Source organism: Pseudopodoces humilis, chromosome 17 (genome assembly GCF_049639895.1).
Source record: "Pseudopodoces humilis isolate 2021_Gansu_Grassland_sample_001 chromosome 17, ASM4963989v1, whole genome shotgun sequence".
Lineage (NCBI taxonomy): Eukaryota > Metazoa > Chordata > Aves > Passeriformes > Paridae > Pseudopodoces > Pseudopodoces humilis.
Window position 1 is genome coordinate 10,397,307 of NC_142216.1, and position 22,052 is coordinate 10,419,358.

General features: G+C 41.0%; 1 protein-coding gene across 14 annotated transcripts in view; it reads right to left on the bottom strand.

Annotated features, from left to right (window-relative positions):
* RAPGEF6 (Rap guanine nucleotide exchange factor 6) overlaps positions 1 to 20,671 on the bottom strand; it is a 124,009-nt gene extending 103,338 nt beyond the window's left edge. For 12 of the 14 annotated variants that reach the window (XM_014253130.2, XM_014253126.2, XM_014253133.2 and 9 more), the window contains exon 1: positions 20,526 to 20,669. In XM_014253130.2, coding sequence (XP_014108605.1) covers positions 20,526 to 20,594 — 69 coding nt within the window. In that variant the 5' untranslated portion in view covers positions 20,595 to 20,669. Of the gene's footprint in view, positions 1 to 20,525 lie in introns of all 14 variants that reach the window. The other 2 variants (XM_014253127.2, XM_088063790.1) reach the window with 2 other exon arrangements.
* Between the last annotated feature and the right edge of the window lie 1,381 nt (positions 20,672 to 22,052).

A 22,052-nucleotide genomic window follows, 5' to 3' on the forward strand; every position in this document is an offset into this window, starting at 1 on the left:
CATATTATTACTAGTATTATTATTAAACACTAAACAGGAAATCTGGTCTATTTCTAAGGAAAATAAATTCTTCTGAAATAACCTCATTCTTTTGATTACTCTCACACAGAGACAATCTCAGTAATTGCAATCAGGTATTAGGGATGCTGAGGAAGCAATAAATGCCCACAGACCCCTTTCAGCACTGCCTGCCATGTTATGTCACTCATGCCAGCAGGCAGAGCCAGTCCCAGAACAGCTGTGTTCAACCTCAGGTCACCAGCACTGGCCGTGGGACAGCTGCTCACTGCAGCAGGGCCAGGACTCCGGGATGCTCCCAAATCCCAGCGAGCCTAAGCTTTGTAGATACCTTAGATCCACACTGAACCTGAAACAAGGAGTTCCAAAGAAAATAGACTGGCAAGTATTATTCAGTCAGTCCAGAGTTTTGCTCAGGGAATGAGAAAAGACCAGAAACCTGCACCACAGCACCAGCACTTCAGAGCTGCATGTAAAACCAGCTGTGTCAGCAAGTTCCAGACAGATTGATCTCACATGCAAACCTGTCCTAAAGAGCTGCACAAAACCTGTCTCTCAATCCACCCCAAACACATTAAATTCCTGTTGCAAGAAAATATGCTTGGCTCACTCAAGGCTCCCCACACCCAGCCCATGCAGGCTGCTGAGCCATCCAGGATTCACTGGGTCACACACAAGAACCTGCTTCTACAGAAGCACAAAGGATGACTGATAGGATTTTGCATCCATTTTTTTTCCACGCTAAGACAGCTGGCAGGATGCATATCTTATATGTTTCAGAGCAAACAAAATATTCTCTAAAAATATGTTAGAGATCCAGCCACATTACTGAGAATATACTTTAAAAGAAATAGACACATTTCTACCTTTTAACCAACAGTTAACTCATATGACAACAGCTTCCCAAATTCCACTGGCATTCAGAAAGACAGGTACAAAATCCTCCAGGGAAAGAAGCTGCATGGTTGAAAGGTACCTTCCTGTTTGTGCGCTGCTTAGCTTCTCCCTTTTCAGTGCTCTGAGCAGAAACAAAGCTGGAAACAAACTCCAGCAGAATCAAGCACTCACTTGGTATCAGGACAAGGATTTTAATAGCGTCTTGGACAGCGTCTGAATTTCTCTGTAATAAAGTTGTTATTTAAAGTGCCTAGATTTCAGTAAAGCCAACAGAGGTGATTCTTGGAGCACAGAGCACAAGCTGTGTAAGCTCTAAGTGGGAGGCTCCCTCCAGCCCGATGCCATTACTTGCTTCTCAGTGATTCAGCAGGCTCCATATCCAGATTGAATGTAGCTTTTATTAGGAATCCTGTCAGGGTCAATAAAGACTTTGTCACCCTGGGGGAGCAGGGGGGGGGAGTGTAGCAGAAGAGAGGAAATGTTACTCAGCATGATTTATGGTTTTCATTGCTTCCCTTCCTGTTGCTTCATGTAAGGTTGAAATTCATACTGTTTCCTTTAGTTTCTGTTTAAGGCCAATTTAAAAATAGTACTCCCAAATTCTTTCCTGATAATGTAATACCAGAAACAAAAACACAGAAACATGCTGTAGTTCTCTGATCCATATTTTACACATTCAGCTATCTACAGAGCAAATTCACCAACTTCAGTGATGGTAGTTCAAGAAGCCCACCCTACACATTGTCAGCTACCCCCAAAACTTGTGGGAGGAGCAGAAAAATCCTCAAACATGTGTAACAGAGTATACAGCTCCTAAACTAAAAGGGAGATGATGACATGAACTGGAAAGCAACTCCTCCATCTTAACTTATTTACTCTTCTTGTTCAGTGGTACAGATGTTGGACTTCAATAAAAATGCAAGTGATGCAATAGAATGTCAGTTCAGGGCTCTTCACTTAAAGTAACAATTCCCTTTAAAGCAGCCTCCTACGTAGCTGGAGGCAACTTAAAAACAAAAATAAAAATTAAATACAAGAACTGAGACACTATTAGGGAAGAGAAAGGATGGATTAGTCAGTCAGACAAATGAAAATGTTATGAATGAGGGACATTAAAGTGTCTTGCAGAGAATGACAGAGTTTAAGCAGCACTCCTAAGGAGTGAAACCACATCATTCCATGAAGGAAACACCACTAATTCAAAAAGCCCAATTAAAGGATCTTTCATAGAACACAACAGCAAACACCTGCATGATCTTACATCGCTGCCTGAGACCACACACAGTAATATTTGTATACAATAAATTGGTTCAACTACTTCAGAACTATATTCCATTATTCAGAAAAAATGGTATATATTTCATAAGTAAGTTAAACAGTTTCAAATGACAAAGAACTTGAAATCTTCTTTTTAGATCTTTCAGAGGTCCTCAAACTCCTGGAGCCTATGTCCATCAGACAACTATGGATCTTCTAGTGACCATGATAGAGCACTCCTCCCTAAACTCCTAACTTCCCATTTACCTATTCAAATGACCAGATACTAGTTTTTCCAAATGAGGAAGAGTCAGTCTAATTATTATAGTATCTTTATACAGGAGAAAAGAGACTGAAAGAGATTTAATTTCACTCTTGTAAATCCAGGAAGCAATTCCCATTGACAGCATCCATTAATAATGATATAGCCACAAACAGAAAACTGAAATCTGGCTCTTATTTTTGCAGATAGTAAGAAATATAGTTTGCACACTTGGATTTTTATCTTATTTTTTGTGGAAAAGTAAGAAGTCCCTCAATGGGGCAAATAGTTTCCTTATATATTATTTTCTAATATTTTGTTATTACATGCACATGGCTACAGGCACAAACTTGCACTCCTAAGAATCAAACTATCCTTAAGAAAATTTGGAAAAGCCAGATGTTTAAATACAGAGACTTGAGAACCACTATTATAGCTTTCTGATGGACTGAAAATACCTCAATTCAGTGGCGTACTTCTAAAAGCACAATAACTGAAGTCTTTCTACATGAAAATACAGCCAAAAGTTTCTCTACTCACCAATGACTCCCCACACCCAATTCAGATAAACACCTTCCACCTCAGAACCCTGGATTATGTTGATATAGGACTTTGGTAGAAAGAAAAACATTTAAAGGAATGAGGGAGGGGAAATTTTATATTATTTTTACTGCTGTTTCATCACAGAGTCAGCAGTTTTAGAAGCCTGACTTTGCCAGAGAAAAGAACTTCCTTTGGAAAAGCTGATTTTGCAGACTAAAATTGCAAGGGCCCTGAAATGGAGAGACAGAACAACAGACGCCACTGCTTCGAAGCAAGCAGCTCATAGAGAATTTTAAGTATCTGAAGCATCATTCAGCCTTTTTTCACAATTAAGAATAAAAGTACAGCCATGAAAAAGTACCTTCAACCAAAACATTACCATAAAGCTCCCTGACATACATTACTTAATTTTAAAATATCTTTCAAACTTATATGCTGATAATAGAAAAGCAAGCTGCCTCAAAAACCCTGAGCTCCTGAAGTTCAACAGGATGGGAAGCACAGAATACACAAAACTATCCCCTATCAAAGAGCAAGACTTTATACCGAACAATTTTAAATAATAGAAAGATCGTAAAATCAGCCTCCTAACCCAGGCTCTTGAAAAATCACCTAAAATCCACCAAAAAAACGGGTGGCTTCCAGTTCAACCAAGACTTTGCTAGTCAAGCAGCTGACCACTTGTCAGAATTACCTACCTCCCTTCCAGAGGATAAGCATCCATCAAATAGCAATATTTCAGTTAAAACCTTTTGGCCGTAACTGCAAGAATATCAGCTCCTCTGATTCACAAAGAAACTCCTTGCTCTTTTCAGAGGGAAGTGTCAACATCTGAAATTTCTTTTTAAAAAAAGAAGGAATTGTGGTAGGAAAGGTCAGAACACTGAAACATTTAGGAGAAAAAAAAGCACATTCTTATTAAATAAGAAATTTAGTACAGAAACCTGGGGATGAGGAGAGAGGAGGTGGAAGATGAAATCCAAAGGTCAGTTCTATGCTTATCCATTGTGACAACTTGGGAGTGAGGATAAGTGCAGCTGTTAAAAATCTGAGTTGTTACCTACACGACTTTGCTCTTCCTGCAGAAAACGCTCTAGTTCTTGTTCTCTTTCCTCCCTCTTGGACTAGCAACTGCTGGCTCATATTCAACATATAAACACTCCATTGCCAAAGTTTTCATCGTGCTTTGTCCCGTGTACCTTTGCAGCAAGTGAATGTTATAACTTAGCTATCTCACACAGAGAAGGACTGAAAGATACAATAAGAGCACGTTACTGTAGCTTTTTTCCATCACATTGATCATCAGAATTTTATACAAATGGATAAGAATATTGTTCTTTTTCTAATGGCACATTTACAATTTTTCTGTATGTAATTTCTTACTTCTTTGTGAATTTAAGCAAGCAAAGATCATGTCTGTCTGGAAACTAAGTCCTACTAAATAAATAATAGTGAAGGCAAAATGAGATCTTTATCAATATTGTAATTTAAATCACCCACTCAGTCTAGGTAAGGGAGAGGAATAAAGCTCTATTAATTGCCTAAAAATGTTTTGGTTCATCAGTAAAACAGGAAGAAAATGATGAGATTATAACTGGAGAATAAAATATCACACAAATGTAATGCTCTCCCTACAGTCTTTTTCAATAAAGCCACTGAAGGAAAAAAAAAGAATCAACTTGCAGCTACTTAACTCCCATAATAATGACACTATGAACTATGAAGTAGCGCTGTAGTGGACAGCAGTTATTATGTTTGGTTGCAGCTTTGGAGACAGGCTCACAACTGAACACACCAAAGGTCATGCAACAACAGCTAATATTTATTTATGGACACTCCCTTTTATAGGGGGGTCAAAATTCTCATGCTTGAACATTCAACTGGTCGGGGTCTTAACACCGCTCAGCTTACTGGCCAGTTAGATGTCTGCAGTCACGAGTCCTTGGTTTGAGTTCAAACCTAACCTATCATTGTCTCACCTGGGGACTTGTTTACTTCTACTCTTTAACAAACTCAGCTAGCCAAATTAAGGTTCTGTTATAGCCAAATTTATCTGTGCAGCATCAGACCAGCTGTGGCTGTCACAGCAGTAATACGTTCACCAGTAATTCCTTCTGCATCCTAAGATCAGGATACCCAAGCACTAGCAAATAGAGTAATCCAAGAAAGTTACTGCAATGTACAGGAGGCAGTATTTCTTAAGAGTCTAAATTATCTGAATATAGATTCCCACAAACTTTACTAATACTTCAACTACTACAATATCCTCTCATGTTGGGAAAGGTTAACATGCCTGTGTTCATTGTGTCCATAAAGTGGCAAACATATCCCTCATCAAAAAAAAGGATTAATCAGTACCTCTCCACATCTTTGCTCACAGCAAAGAAATTATCCAGATTTACCCCACTGCAACATTTGAATGGAAACCACCACAGCAGAACTCTAGGAACTGATGTTCTGCCACTTTAACATCTACTTTTATATTTCTCAGCAATACCTGTGCCTTACAGATCCAAACTGAGGAGTTGTATACATACGCATATTCATCTACCTCGGTTGACAGGCTTCAAGTTCGAAATCAAATTAAATAAATGTGAGCGGTACAGATACCTGTGCACTTTCCTAGTCATTATACTGATCACTGATGCATAATGTTACAAAGGAAATAGTTCTAATTAAGAAAATTAACAACTTCAACATTAGGAGGAACAACGAAACAAGCATACTGTTAAGAGACTGAATCAACCGTAAGATAATATTCTTAGTCAAGAATTTCTAGCTCCAAATCCTGCAGCCTACCTACCAGGTAACCCAGCTTCACAAAGTGCAACAAACTTCAGGATTAAATATCCACAGAAATACAGACAAATTGCCAAGGAACTGTCTCTTCCACCTCCATACTAAATTAAACAGGTACTAATTGATAACACATGAGACACGGGCTCCTTCAGCTGGGCTGTAGTATATGAGATTATATGGAAACCTCTTCTCCAATGAGCCATTCAATCCTTAGGCAGACCAAAAATTCCAGAGGTTACAACCAGCTTTAACTACAAAACCAAAACAAGCCAATTCTATCACCTGTCTCATTCCTAGGAAACCATGATCAACACAATTTGTAATGCACCACACCAGAGATTCCTCCAACCTCTTGCTCTTCCAGTGTTAGCCAAACACAGCCCCTATGGAAGTACAACAAAACCACTTTTAAACAAATGAAGGGTCTTATCTACAAAGACTTCTGTTTTAAGACACTGAGACTATCATTATTTACTGAAGATGAAAAAACAAAACCCAACTAATTTAAACTTAATCTGAGCAAAGTTGGATTTACAAGCAGCAATGAAATGCCTTCCTTTAATACTCCAACTTTTGACTCATCAGCTCACATTAAAAGAGAGGATCCACATAGGGTGATGAAAGGCAATGTCTGGACACAGCAGCAGAATGCTGCAGTAAATATTAAACCACCACGATTTCTGGACAGTCTGGCCTATGACTACAGTCATGGAAAATACACACTCAAGATTGCAGTCCCCACAACTGCAGGAGAAACAGAAGGATCTAGTATTGCAGCTCAGACATTTTACATAATTACACTGAAAATTAAGACACCTCTGTTGTGTGTTTTCTTGAAAAGCTGTGCATTCAGTGTCTCAGTCTCACACTCAGGCAGCTGGTCCACTGCTGTACTTGCCAAGTACACTCAGTCCAAGCGTTGGAAGGAAGACCCATTATGTAAGGCTTCTCACTTTATTACATTAGCATTCACAGCTGTGAAAGTTATGTAATTATATTTTATATAAAAATACATTTAATAAAAACATTTGACTAGAGTCAAACTAGAGCTTGGGAAAAATCAAAGCAACATTACTGTTCACCATCCTAAACACTGAAGTCCACGACTCCAGGTTTTACAGAACCAGATTTGCAGCACTTGAGAGATCCTAACTAAGCACAAGAGAAATTCTCAGTTTTTCTTAAAAACATGGCTGTACCCAGCTCTGATAGGTTATGAAGCACCTGTTAACTACAGGTCTACACTCCATAATCGCCTTCTACCTAAAGTGAACAGAGGGGAAACAAAATACAAGAAAGTTTCTCTCTTGAGTTGTGGACTTCAGGAAATGTACTCCAATGGCTCAGGAATCAGGCTGAAACAGTGGGCCAGATATGCAGGATAAGAGATATTTTCTAATGATCATATCAGCTGCATGATACCTTTTAATCCCTGTACCAATTGCAAATCAGTTTGGAAGAACCAGAACAAGACAACTTTGACAAGCACCTTGGAAGAGACCTATAATGGCATCTATAGAGGAGTTTGCTGAAGGAAGCCTTGCCATCCAACACAAGGGAAGCAGTAAATGAGTTTGACAGAAGGTCAGCTGTCTGACATAGGACTGCTGGTATCCTTCCTACTTAAAATGGGAAACAGGAACAGAAACTTCTGCAACACTTGGAAAGAACAATTTAACTCAGCCAAATCAAAACAGCCTACTGGAGGTTGGACATGTTACAAAAAACCCTGAAAATGTAGGATCAAGTAAATCAGATTTAAGTATAACCACCTCCCCACAGTATCAAGCGGCCATTGGCATGCCAAACCTTTATGCCAAGAGCATCATAAAGCTCCCAAAACTGAAGTGCAACAAAAGCAGTACCATCATCTTTCAATACTAAACCCATGATACAGTTTACAATGACAGACCTCGCTCCTCAGCTCCTTCAAGTAACTGCCAAAGTGAAAAACATTACAACAGCTCTGGAACTCTCTTGATAGGAATTCATATTTTGCCAAAAGGCCAAACTGTATGTGCCTGCAATGTAACACATCACCACAAATACCTTCCCTCCAGACCAAGTGGACCATCATTGGAGGCTTATTAATGATCAGTCCTTGAAGGACTGACTGCTTAAATGTCAATGCTCTAATCAGGCACAGAAAGATTACAAAAAGAGAATCCCTTAAGGCAGTTATTTTTGTTCCATTTGTCAAGAATTTGCTACAGTCTTGACATGCTAAAAGCTAACCAACAATTAGCAGACATAAGGAACCTTGAGAAAATAGATACAGAATGCTAACTGATTTGTGCATGCTTTCCTGAACTCAGGATATTTCCAAAATACTCCACTGAAATCCTCAGAAGAGGAAGAAGGGTGTACCACAGTACCATCAAACAAAGGAAAATCCTCTATATTTTAAGCCTGAAGCCATTGAAACAAGAAGACCTCCAAATTATAGAAACAGCTTGTCTCCAATACCAACACGAGCAAATTTCTTCTATGGCAATATCAGGCCTCTTACAAAGAACAGCATGAGGGCTCTGAACAGACTTTATCAAGCTAATCTCAATACACTTCTCAATGAAAACTCATTTTTGCACATCCTGGCAAAGTATTTTGCACTTCCCTGCAAACTGGAAGTTCACCTGGAATGGTCCTGTGAAGCATGCAGCTTCTTTGCCAGTGACAAGACCACCACAAGCCATCTTTTAATGCCAAGGGATTCGTTTCCATCTGAAGACTGCCTGCATTTTACACTCTTGGGATGGGAGCATCAGCCATTGCACACCAGGGTTAGTAGACAGAGCCATGGAGTCAACAGCAGCAGTGTGTGATCAGTGCACTCAGCAGCACAGCAGAGATATCAGAGAGCTGATTAAAACTGTTTGGCTTCCTCCCTACCACTCCTCAGAAGCAGGGCTGCCCACAAGTGGACAAAACCTGGGCACAGGCACCTAAGTTTTTCCTCACAGCAGACATTCACACAAGTTCTGTAAGGCTACTCTCTTACTATCTATTTTCACTGTAGACAGATATCCAGCTCTCCTTACACAACATGAAACAAGAAACGGTTTTGTTAAAATAAACATTACAGAATAATGCTCTGAAGCTTATACAAAATAAGTTTGGGTATACTACCTGAACAGATTTTCTTTTGAAAATATTTTTCTTTTAAGAGTTATCTTTTTATTCACTACAATGTTTTGCAGCTTTAATACTGTTTCTACGAGAAATTTAACACCTACACATCTTGACTGCTTATCCTCCACCCTTTTCCATTTCTGGAGAACAAAAGCAGAAAAGAAATGTGTTTTTTTTCCATTTGGCACTTTTCTGAATGCCAAGTATACTTGCAGTTCTCTCCCACCTCCTTCCACACCCTTTTCTGGCCCTTTTTCATTATTCTATCTCCAAGAAGTTCCTATTGCAAGGTCAGTAACAAGGCACTAGGCTCATCTTCTAGGACAGATTAAGCACTGTGAAACATACCTTTCCTATCTAACCAGCCCCTGAAATAAGTTTTTTTAATTCAGATACTACAATAAGAAATAAATTGGTAGAAAAATATTACATTACATATTTAAACTTTAATTCATAAGCTAAAACTTTTAGTTAAATTATCACTCCACAGACAAAACTAAAGAAAGTATATACTAAAGGAAGTAAGTTCCAGTAAAAAAATCTTACAACTTCACAATAATTTCTGGTTTTACTCTCAAGGCTGTCACAGCTGTCACTAAAATGAAAAAACAGTTTTTCAGGAACAGCAGAAGCAAGAACAGGAAAAGTAATCTTGGAACAGTAACATTTCACAAGGTCCTTCAAAGATCACTGGGAACAGCTACCCTAATACACACTAACTCCACTTGCTCCTTTTGCAGGATTTATATGAAGCAGAAGTCATACCACCTTCTTGAAAGAACCAAACCAATCTTATCTTGGAAATTCACAGATACGTGACACACAGACCTGTGCCCAGCCTCCCGTGTTTGCAAGCTGGGGAACACAGAGGAAACGCTGCAGGTGGTTTTTTTCCATTTGGAAATTGGGAAAAAAACAAAAAACAAAAAACCAACAGAACAAACCTGCCTGGTGGAACCAGCTGTGGCTCACAAGGTCTCCACAGCTTTTCCGGAATACTGTCTTCTGTCACAGCAATGGCCAGACATTTGAGTCATTTTTCAGCCCCCAAAAAGCTAAATTTACCATCACCCTACCATCACAGTTTAGAGAATTAGGCCTTGAAATATCTGTTCAATACTAACGTATGACCTAGTCTGCACAATCACATCTGCTGAGCCCTAAATCTGGCATTTAGTATGAAGATTATCATTAAACCAGCTGCTGTGATCTCTGGTTTTTAGTTACAGTTATTTTGGCCAATAGCTTGAAAAATATCTCTAAATGCTAGATGTGTAAGTTTCTAGCATGCTCTGAACCACACAGTGAAAACAATGAGTCTGTTTTACAGTCACCTCTCCAACACAAAAATAAAATCAATAAATAAAAAGAACAGAAAGGATGTGCACTCCTCTCAGGACATCCTAACATCCCCCGAAAGCTTCCACACAGACAGGGGCTGCACACCAAACACCCCAAGACAGATACATGAGCATCAGTAGCAGACACCAAATTTTCTGAACAAGATGAAGGAAAAGAGATGGAAATTCTGAAGAAGACTTTGTGCTTTGAGAACAACTTCACAGGCAGATTAGGAACTTGATGTATTCTAGGAATGTTTGGTTAAATATTCTTACGTACACTCACACCAGATTCTCAGATTCCTTCAACCAACCAGCACTAAATCATCAGGCACAATGCTAATGAAATCTGTGCTTGAGAATCACACTGTATTAGGATTTTAAGAGCAGAAAAAGCTTAAAAAAAAAAAACAAAAAAAAAGCAGCAAGAAGAGTTCAAGCCACACCTGAACAACAGTGTTTTCAGACAAAGCTGTTCCTACACATACCAGACTCTGGACGAATTAAAGAATGACACGAAGTTCTTGTCCTAGGTAACTAGTGACAGGATGAGAGAAAATTACCTCAAGCAGCACCAGAGGATGTTTACCTTGGATAGCAGGAAAACTTTTTTTATGGGATCGGCTGTCAAGCATCGGAACAGACTGCTCAGGGTGGTGAAAGAGTCACCATCCCTGGAAGCATTCAAAAAGACTATGTGGATAAGGTGCCCAAAGACATGGATTAATGGTGAACATAGTGGTGGTGCTTGGTTGATGGTTGGACTTGATCTTAGAGGTCTTTTAGAACCTTAATGATTCTGTGATTCTGTAAAAGTACTTAAGAGCATTTCCTTTAGGCTGAGGATCGCTCTCCCAGAGGGAAGACACTGATGTCTGCCATCAGTGATCAGGGAAAGTTCTTACCCCACACCTTAGAGCAGAATTCCTGCAAGTACCCTCTGACCTATCTCGAAGAACCACCAATACACACAGAGATCACAATCATCATCCTTCCTCTCATACAAGAGTCATACATATAAGAGTGCCTTAGATTAGAATTTCCCTTAAAATCCTTATTGTACATATATCTTGGAGAAAAGACATCTAAAAATTACACACACAAGGTGTGCAGCAGGAATCCATCCACACATAAACAGGCACATAGACCAGCCATGGAAAGAAAGAGACACTGACATACAAAGTACAAAGTCAAAATGTTTTGTTACCACTTGTGTTGTGGACCTACTTCCTTCAGATGAATCCCAATCTGCAAAGGCAAGTTAGATCAGGCAACAGTCTCTTTTTTGTATAACTACACACAGTAGATACTGCATAACCATTACACTTAAGTATTATGTTCAGATTCAACAATTCCACCATGAGTTAGACATAAGAAATACTGGAAGCCACCAGCTGTGCTTATCAGTCCCACTCATTCTTGGGGTGGTCCTGTGCAGGGACAGGAACTGGTTCAGTGATTCTTGTGGATCCCTTCCAACTCAAGATATTTTTGATTCTAATACAATTCCTCTGGCTCCCCAAGGTTAACTTGCAGCTCTTTCTCAACTAGACCCAACTGCACACACATTTCTTCATGTAAACTGGACTAGCAATGGGAATAGGTGCACCCTCATGTTTGAAGAGCTGAGCCAGTGCTTTAAGATATTCACTCACTTGTATCCCATAACAGAACCACATTCCTGCTCACCGCTTCATTTCAATGAATCAGAATTGGAAATTATATGCAGGAGACAAACAAGAATGGTGGAACAGCTTTTTACCTTGTCATGTCTAACTCGGTGACTCACTACACACAAACCCGCAACTTTCTGCAAACAATGCCAGTACACATGAGCCATTGTCCACAGGGTTATTAGTGCACTGTAATTTCATCTTCTCTTTAATACACCCATGTTCTGGGGAGCAGACTTTACACTGGATGAAAGAATTTTCCTTAGTCACAGCCCAAGAGCAGAGTGAAACATGTAGGAATAAAGGGCCAGCACAGGTAACTTAGAATAACCCTTCCAATTCTGTGCAGAGGACCAAACAGCATCACTTGTCACAGACACAAAACATCTGTACACTTTTGCTCTTACAAGGCGAGGCACTGGAACACGAATGCCCCATCCCTGGAAGTGTTCAAGGCCAGGTTGGACAGGGCTTGGAGCAACCTGGTCTAGTGGAAGATGTCCCTGTCCATGGCAGAGGGCTGGAAAAGGATGGTATTTAAGAGCCCTTCCAATCCAAACAATTCTGTGATTAAGTGACAAAGAGCCGAGAGACTCCATTATACAAGGTATCAGTACCAGCACAAGTAGAGGCTAAAGTCTGCCAACATTCTTCCCAGAGGGTGCCAAGATGTTTGGCTTAGAGACACAGCTCGACCTGACCACTAAAAACAAAAACCCCAGGGTCTGCCCATACCAGAGAAACCAGCAGCCATAGTCCCAAGGACCCATCATAGACATATATTTTAAGAAGGTATTTCAGAAACCAACATGACCCCAATCAGAATCAACAACACTGCTCCAAGACAGTTACAGGGACACTTACAGGAGCAATACCCACAACTTTACACTGCAATGATGGAAGCACCAAATACTCTTTTAACCAGTGAAGAAGGCCTGATCATCCCTCAGCTGCCAGGGAGATCAGATACTACAAAATCACAGCTATTGGACAGAACAACTCTATGTGCGTTCCACCTACATTAGGTGATAAACAATGAATATTCAGTCTAATTTACTTCTCAGAGCTTTTATAAAAAGTTTACTTTCTTTGGCATTTTGTTTTTTCTGGGTTTGGTTTTGACTTCCTTTTCTTTAAACAGCTGTGGTTCACAATGATCTTCCAAAAATAATTAACACATTATATACACCTACTCCAAGGCAACTTAAACATCACAATGTTTCCCTGTCTCCATCATAGTTTTAATCCTCTCACTCCTGCCCAGATTTTCCTTTACAGAACAGTGCTCAACTTCCTTACCCACAAAACAGGTTAATATGGACACAAACTCTAAAAATCAAAAAACTTACCCATCCCAAAACATTCATGCTGATTTACTCTACCTGTTTAACATAACATTTTTTTGAAAAAGGAAACTCTGTTAGACAGACTTTAAATTGAAGAAAAACCTATTTGTCAATAGTCACTTCAGTAAAATCAGTAAACGTAGTCAAAGCTAAAACAATGCCCTGAAACCTGATTTATTTAATTCAAACCACAAATCTATATCTGACTGAAGTCAGCAGGCTTTACTGATAAGAAAGCTGGAAAAAAATCCTTATTTCTGAGAACTACAGGCAAAACCTCCTTGCAGGTATTCCAACCAGACAACAGATGCAGAACAGCCAAACCACATCCCTCTGAGAACAAGGTACCTTGTCCAACCAAGGCTTAACACACTGCTATTTGTGTCTCTGAGACACAAATAATCCAAAGCCTAATATGACAACACCTTCAGGCTTGCTGATGAAAGCACAACAACAAACTCCAAAAAATGTTCAAAAACAGGCAAAAAACCACTCCCAAGATAGATACTGAAGTCCATATAGCTGAATATTTACATGTATTAACATTTGTTAAAACTGGTAATGTTCCAGTATTGTATTTCGGTTCATTTAAAAAAACAGTGGGATGCTCTTTTTTATGTTCAACTAATTTAGGGCTGATTTCAGCTTCAGAAAGTGTATTGTACTTAAGGTTCCAAGTAGTGATAATCTGAATTATTTGGATACTGATATATGACAGGCTGTTGAGTACCTCTAGCCAAGAATTCAGCTGTATGCCACAAGCACAGAATTGTGTCCACATCGCAATGAAAACATAAAGTAACCAAACACCACTGATTTTTAAGTAAGACTTCATGAATTCAAAGTCAATCCTGGGATCAGTCACAGATTAAATCACAGATTTAATCACAGATTAAAGATGCTAATTGAGGTTAATTTCAATTATTCAGAGAAGAGATTTGACCCTGCCCAGTCTTGGGATGGGGGACACCACATTTTACCTGTACTGGTTTCCTAGGGATGTTTAGGAAGACTGAACAACTACTGCCAATGTGCACCAATTTGGAATAAAAGATAAAATGTGTCTGTCAAAGAACATCACACTTGATCACCTCAGAAAAATAGGCACATACACAAAGTTTATGAAAATTAATTATCAAGCAGAATTTAGTGAGGTAATACAAGAGTTTGCATGCTTGGCTTTTTTTATTACTGGAAAATCACAGGTCTAATTGGGATGAAGATTCATGATACTACACTGTTTAGAAACAAAATAAGAGACAACTACTCATCTAAAGCACAAGACAAAATAGAGGAAAAGCTAAGCACTAAAAACTTCCTAACTCATCAAGCTGGCAGCTGAAGAGATGCCAACCCCAAAGCTTTGAGGCTTGCTGGACAATCCTCCAGGATTGTCAATGCTGTATTTACCATGAGCTTAAATACATTAATTTAATGAGCAGCTGGGAAAAAATATGTGGTTTGTTTCACCTTCAACTGACAGCTATGTGGCAGGGAAGCACAGGAGGAAGAGAGAAGGTTTATGACTGTTTCATTAAAAGTAATAAGAATTTCAACTTCATTAACACAGAAACTATAGCCTGCTTGTGAACAAGACTCAATCTTAAGAGCTGTCAGCAAGCACTATTGATACTCAGTGTGCCACTCCTCACGTACCTCTGTTCTGAACTTTGGTTTTAGTAGACGGCTATAAAAAAGCTTTACAACACATTTTATTTAAAGAGACTAATCTAATATTTAGGAATACATAACAAGTCTAGATCTTTCCTAGTCCTACCAAGATGCTGATGGAATATGATGTCAAAGAAATGCACGCACTCCCAAGTCTTACTCTAAAGTTGCAGTTAGTCAACATTTTTGTCCATTAAACAGTTTTTGTGCACTTGATTTTTTCAATCATACTGAACATAAATAAAAATGTCACTGTTGCCTTCACAGAACTACTTATAAATTATTCATAATACAAGGTTTTATGTTTTTCTAACTGTAAAAGATAATTGGTGCCCTATGAGTGCAGAAGGGCAATCTGCACAGAGTACACAAGGACCCAGGAAGGAATTCATCAGCAGTAAATTGCAGGCTCATCAGTACCTGCTCCTATCACTTTGGTTATCGCCAGTGGTAACTAATTCTACCATTTTAAAGGTCTCTTCCAGCTGCCCAACACAGTCACATTTGGCCAATTAGCCAAAGATTAGCCCAAATCTCTGCATGGTGAGGGATTAAAGTTATGTAGCACTGGTCAGTGCATCTTTGATCAATGTTTTAGGAGGTTCTCCAGCAAAGACCCCAAAGCAGAAAGACACAGAACTATCTCAAGGATTTTACAACAGTTGGCTGCTGCTCATTTTCTGTTTGAACTCCAGAATTGTTAACTGCGTGACAAAGTCATACAAAGTGTCACCTATAAAGGAATAGATCACTAAAAATTGGGAATGAAAGTGTAAGACAGACATTAGGTACTAGAAAATTATAGGAGGAGTCATGTGTCTGTCACTGCTTTGTCCCTGTTTTAGAGGTCCACATACTAACAGTAAGGTTTTTTTTTTTAATAGGAACCATCATCTGCAACTTCATTTAACACAAATTTCTTTTGGTTTTACAGTAACTGCAAGCATGTCCACTTTTGTGGTGAATTCACGATTCTAATTACTTTCAATGGCTATCCAAAACCAACACACTTGACACAGTTACATTCCTAAAAGCTCATCCCAGATTCTAGGAACCATAGATTTCTACAACGGTTAATCCTGCTTCACCTACTGAGTTTACAGAAAATTATTAAAAGGATGAAAAAAAACACTTCAAAATACCAGTTATTTCTGGAAACAAGAAGCAGATGTTCTCCTCTGTTTGGCTCAGCTGTGCTAGAATACAAGACTGCCTTTGTTATGCTGTCAGCAATAATTTATTTTATTTATTACAGCTATTTCACAATGCCTATCAATGTACTATTTGTGCATGATTTACATTCATGGAGATCTATCTATATCTAAGCCATCAAGAAGCATCACATACATGCTCCAAACAGCAGACACTGTCATGACACAATTCTGCAAATTAGGTTTTTTCCTCCTTCCACTGTATTAATAAAAAGGGAACAGGAAGAGAAGGAATTAGTATTGCCAAATGAAGTCAAAGTAACATGAATCAAGAATTACTGCAAGAAGACAAAGTTAGGAAAATACAAGAGCTCAGAGTATAAAAACAAACTCCAACTCTTTGAAGTCAAATAAAAGCAAAGCTTTCTGAACCACGAAAGTAAACATTGTCTAGAACAAAGTCATGAAGGACTAAAAAGATACTATATTGGGAAAAGGTTCCATTAAAAATGGAAGAAAGCATGCTCATGGGAGGGGAAGAAAAGGCAAAACAAAGAAAAAGGAGCACAATCATTTGCTGTTTGGCCCTATCAACCATTGAGTCCTTATCTGTGGCAGCATGAACAACTCCCCTAAAGACCAATATCAGAGCCTTTGTATGGATCTGATAAGGAATTCTGTGCCTCAAAAAAAATTAAATCTTTAATGAGAGCACACACATGGTAACATAACCCTTCATCCTTCCCTCATACTGCTTTGAACTAAAGATGTTTTCCTCTTAAAATATTCCCAAATTAGTAATTTAATATCCCCACCTGTGATAAAAAACAGCTAAAAAACCGTACAGTAAATCCCATATTCCCAAGCAAAAAATTGGAGGATCTGCATGTGTAAATACTCACAGATTTACCACCACACAGACATCTGCATAACCCTGGGAGAAAAATGCAGATACTAAAATATTAAACAAGTGTAAGAAATCCTACTTAAATATAGGTATGATTTTTTTTTTTCTTTTAACTGATTAAGTATCCAATTACTCCAGAGTTTTCTCCTTCTGACAAGACAGAAGGGATGATTTGTTAGGATAATCTGTTACCAAAACTAATATTTGAGAGAAGCCTCGCAAATTCTGCACTTTCAGGCTATACCTGAGAGACAGGTACACAGATTTCCAGTGTCAATCCAGGGTCACAGGCCATCAATGAACCAGCAAGGCAGACATTTGGCTAAATGGGACTCACACAAATCCTAGAGCAGTATCTGCTACATACACGGCCATCAGTCCACTAGGACACATTCTGGAACCCTTTCCACATGAGAAGTCACTTGCATCACATATGTATGTACAGTATGCACCTGCAATGATGCACCAAAGGAGAGGAAAGGGAGAAAAATATTTCCCAGCCCTTGGCAGCTCCAAAAAGAATTCTAAAGAGAGTAACACAACAGCAATTACATAAAAATGTAAGCATCATTAAATTTTTGCTACAGTCCCTACAAATTCACCAAAATAATTCCCACTGGCAAAATAAATTGAAGATTATAACACATGAAGTATCTGAACAACAACTAAAAAAAAATTCAAGTGTGTACATGCCTAATATGCATAACTTATACACTTTAACAATTAACAAACATTGGAATGTTACCACAACACTGAAAACTTGCCCTAGCACAGATTTTTCCAAACAAAACTATTTGTAGTATCAAGAACTAAAACATTTACTTGAACAAGACCGTGAGCTAAATTTCAAAATAAGTAATTTATAAAAATTTTTTAACATCTCCCTCCTTACTTTTGTTGGTCTTAGAAATTAAAATATTCTGTCAAGCAAAATACGTACAATCAAAATCATACAGATAATTGTGCTACTTGTAAGCAGAATCTGGCATGTGGAGTGTTTAGATGTATCTTTCCAGAGGTTGCACAGATGACAGGAATGAAGCACCAGACCATGCTACTAATCAGCACAGCCCCAACCCTATAATTTGTAATAAATACCCAGGTAAATTGTTCATATAAACTGCAGGATCAGAAATAGAGATGGGGGCAGAAAGGGACTGAAAGCAGTTGAAACCCTTGGGGACGAGCAGCTTTGGCTTATCATAAAATCCCAATCATGGCTTGGGGAATTTGAGGGGGTTTATGTACAAAAACACAGTCAAAGTGCACGAGCAGCCCCGTGCAGCTGATTCTGTGTGGGTGGAACTGATGATACCTTCCCACCAGAGTAGGAGGGGAGAAATGAAGCCACACTTTTGTCTCTGTACGACTGAATACTTCAAGACAGGAGTCACCACATGGTTCATCCTGTGCAGGCACATCTGAAATGTGGGTCTGATCCTAATGGCTGTACTAAACAGGTTTCAGCTTCCCTGCCCCAAGTCTTGCAGCCTACAGAGGAAAGAGGACAAGTCAGGATGTTGAAAATAAATAAATTAATAAATGAATAAACAGATGAATAAATAAATAACATTGCAATTATTTTTTCCAGTTCACTTACTACCCTATATCTATCTGTCCTTACATCCATAAACAGAAGTTTGAAAAATCTGTCAGTGTGTCTGTAACAGGAGATTCCATGCTTTGTACCTGAGCAGGTAGCACAAATCCAGGCTGGGGACCCCCAGGTAAACCCTGCTATTAAATCAGGGAAAAGCTTTTTCTAAATGTATGTAAACAAAAGTGATTTGTTTACAACAACAAGGAGCAAGAACCGAGGACCCAATCCTGCCAAGTTTTAAGTACATGTTTAATCACAAGTAGTCTCACTGTGGCAGTGTCTCTAAAAGCCTGCCAGAACAGGGCCAAATTAACAAGGGAATTTAGATTTATTTTTTTTAATCATTTTAGAAATACTATTATTTAGATTAGCAAAGATTAGATTTTTTTTCCCCACAATTAAGATACCTTGGCAAATTCAAACCTCCACACAAGAGTCTTGTAACTCCCAATGGAAACCTACACAAATGCATGTAAACTCACAAGCACTGTGATATCTGACAGTTTAACACTACAAGGTTATATATTAATAATTAAAATAATTATTTTAAGGCTGTTTTAGCCAAAACAAGGTGAAAACCATAAGGAATTCCATGATAGCTGCTGGGGGAGAAGTTGGGGATGCCTAAAAAAAAGAGAACAAAAAGCCCTACACAGCCACAGATGTTGGTACAGCAAGCAGGAGCAGTGGTGAGCAGAGGTTCTGGGCCAGGCCAGATTACCTATTCCCCAAAGTCCAAGCCATGACAAGCCAGCAAGGAATGCCAACTCATGAATGAGACTTCTGTGATGAACCCAGTTGCCCAACACTCCAAGCCACATTAGCAAAGGAATTTTACCAACTGAAGAGAAAGAAAGGTCTGAAGCAAGAGGGGAGAGCTAGAAGTAAGGAAAAAAGAATGGACACTGAGACTACCTCATCATTAATTCAGAGACACAAGGAGGAATGTGCTGGTTATCCCAAAGCAAATAACCACTAGGACTGAACATCTGTATTTCACTCACTCGGCTGACTTGAAAGGGAAGTAGGGACTCTGTCCTGGTAGGATGAACTCCAGAGCAGCCTCTGAGCAGCTCTTTAAGTAGCCCTTCCATAATTAACTTATAAGGAAGGCTGGGCAAAGACATTCTGCTCTCCATGAAGTACCAAAGAAGAACTGATGCTTCCCACTCTCCAAGAGAAAAACTCAAAAGTGTATCACTTTATAGCACTAATTCTTGAGCACATAAAAAAAGAAAAGAAATTACAGCAAGGAAAACAAAAAAAGGAAGGCAAAAAGAGTAAGTAAGCAAACATACTCCGATCAGACCTCCAACAACTGCAAACGATATCAAACCTATTTCATGATTAAGTTAATGCTCCATGACATTACCATTCCCAAAAATACATGGTTGATTACAGACTAGCTTGTGGGGAAGGGACAGAAAAGGCACTTAATTGGAAAATGCGTTTTATTGTAACTTACCAGCCTCAAATATTTCTACACTCCCACTCACTGCAGAAACATCTTTATGAAGTCTGGGAAGCATAATTAGCTTGGTTTTGTTTAAATCTGCATCACTGTACAGGTAAGCAAATCCTTTCAGCTCCCTAACTTTTCCCCTAAGTTTTGCATCACTGAAATATGCATCGCTTTACTTTTCGGTGATCTGCTTCTTGCTATTTTTCTTTCAATAGCAGGACCGAAATACTTCATGAAGCGCCTTGTGCCTGTACCCAGCGTGTTAGTGGGCGTTTAAACCACGGCTGGTCCTGAGAGGGCCAACTTTGGAGAGAAATAAATAAATAACCGAGCTCCAGACAGAAGTCTGTGCGCCAGCCCGGTCTGTGTGCGCACCGCGGACCCCGCGCTGTCGGAACACGGATTTACGCAAGGGAAAAGTGAGAAAGTAAATAAAAAGACCCGTTGGACAGGAACCGGAGCCGCCTTACCTCCGGAGTACGCTCCGCGGGCTTCTTCCGCAGCGCCTGTTTGATCCTGGGCTCCACCGGAGCGCTCATCCTCCAGCCCTGCGCCCCCCGCCCAGCGGCGCCTCGGAGCGCTTGGCGGGGCGCTGCCGCAGGGCGCGCCGCGATCGCACCGCCGCGGCCCGCTGGGGCTCCTACCCGGGCTCCGCTGCCCTCCGGGCCCACGGGGAACGCACCCCGAAACGTTCCCCGCGCCGGGGCCCGGGCGGGGAACGGACCGGGGGAGGCCGGGGCGGGAGCGGGGCCGGGTGCGGTGCCCCCCGCCGGGCTGGCTGCTCACCAGGCGGGCGGCGCTCGGGGAGCCTCGGGCTCAGCGGCGGGAGTGGCACTTGGGGTGAGCGGCGGCAGCTCCCGGCGCGTTCCCGGGGCGCCCGACGCCGCTCCCCATCGCGGCGCGAGCGCTCCGTGAGCGAAGTTACCGGCCCGAGCGGGACTCCCCGCGCGCTCGGCCCCCGCGGCTCCGCCCTCCGTGCTCGCACAAAGCGATGCGGACGGGCGAGTTGTTCCACAGGGCCAGAGAGTTCGGAAAGAAACCCCACGGCGGGGTACGAACCCGCGCCTCCCCTGAACAGGCCAGAAACCACCGCCCCCGCCCTCGCCCGGACCCCCCGCCCCGGTCACCGGCCGCGCATCCCCCGGTACGGAAAAGCGCGAGAGCGGGCGCCTTAACCCAGAGAATGAGCAAGAAGAGAGAGGGGCGGAACGGAGGGGAGTGGGCGGGGCTGTGGCCACTACCGCCCCCACGCGCCGCGGGGTGCGCAGGGGGCGGGGCCGGCGGGCGGCGCGGGGCGAAGGCTCGCGAGGGTTGGGAGGGGCCGTGCGCGTGCGCGTTGTGGGAGCGCCGCTTCCAGGGCCTCAGGCGGCTCCGAGTTTCTCCTGAAAGTTGCGGTTTTGCTGCCTGTACACCCGACATGAGGCGTTTTCTTCAGTAATCTACGTCTGAAATAAAGTATTTTGTGCGTTGCTTGGGTTTAGATTATCCGTGAGCAGGCATAACAGCAGGCATGATGTCATTGCACCGCTCCCCCTGAGTTTGAGTGCGTTACCCCTTTCTCTCCCACTATAGTTCGTAGAATGTTGACCTCCGTGATTCCTGAGCTTCTCCAAGCCTTTGGCTTAGCTCGCTGCTGGAGGAGTGGCCTCATCCTCGCGGTTCCCAGTGAGGCCTTGCAGCGCCCGGTCGGGTGCGATCCTGCTTCCCCGCCCGGACTCGCTGAATACAAAGCTCGGCATTAAATACAAGGAAGGTGCTACTCCAGCTCGGGAGTCGTGTGTGGGGTTATACAAACTTCTTCCAAGCCCCGCGTTCCTGGTCCTAACGGCCACTCGAGGACAACAGGAAGCAGCCGCATACCAAACACGCCTCGCAAGATTTTCCTTCCTATTAGAAGTACGATTCTGATTGTCCTATCGGATACAAGTCGGATTATGAGATCAAAGCTTTGCAGGCAAACAACTTGTGCTTACTCTTTTGCTTTTTCCCCTTTCCTT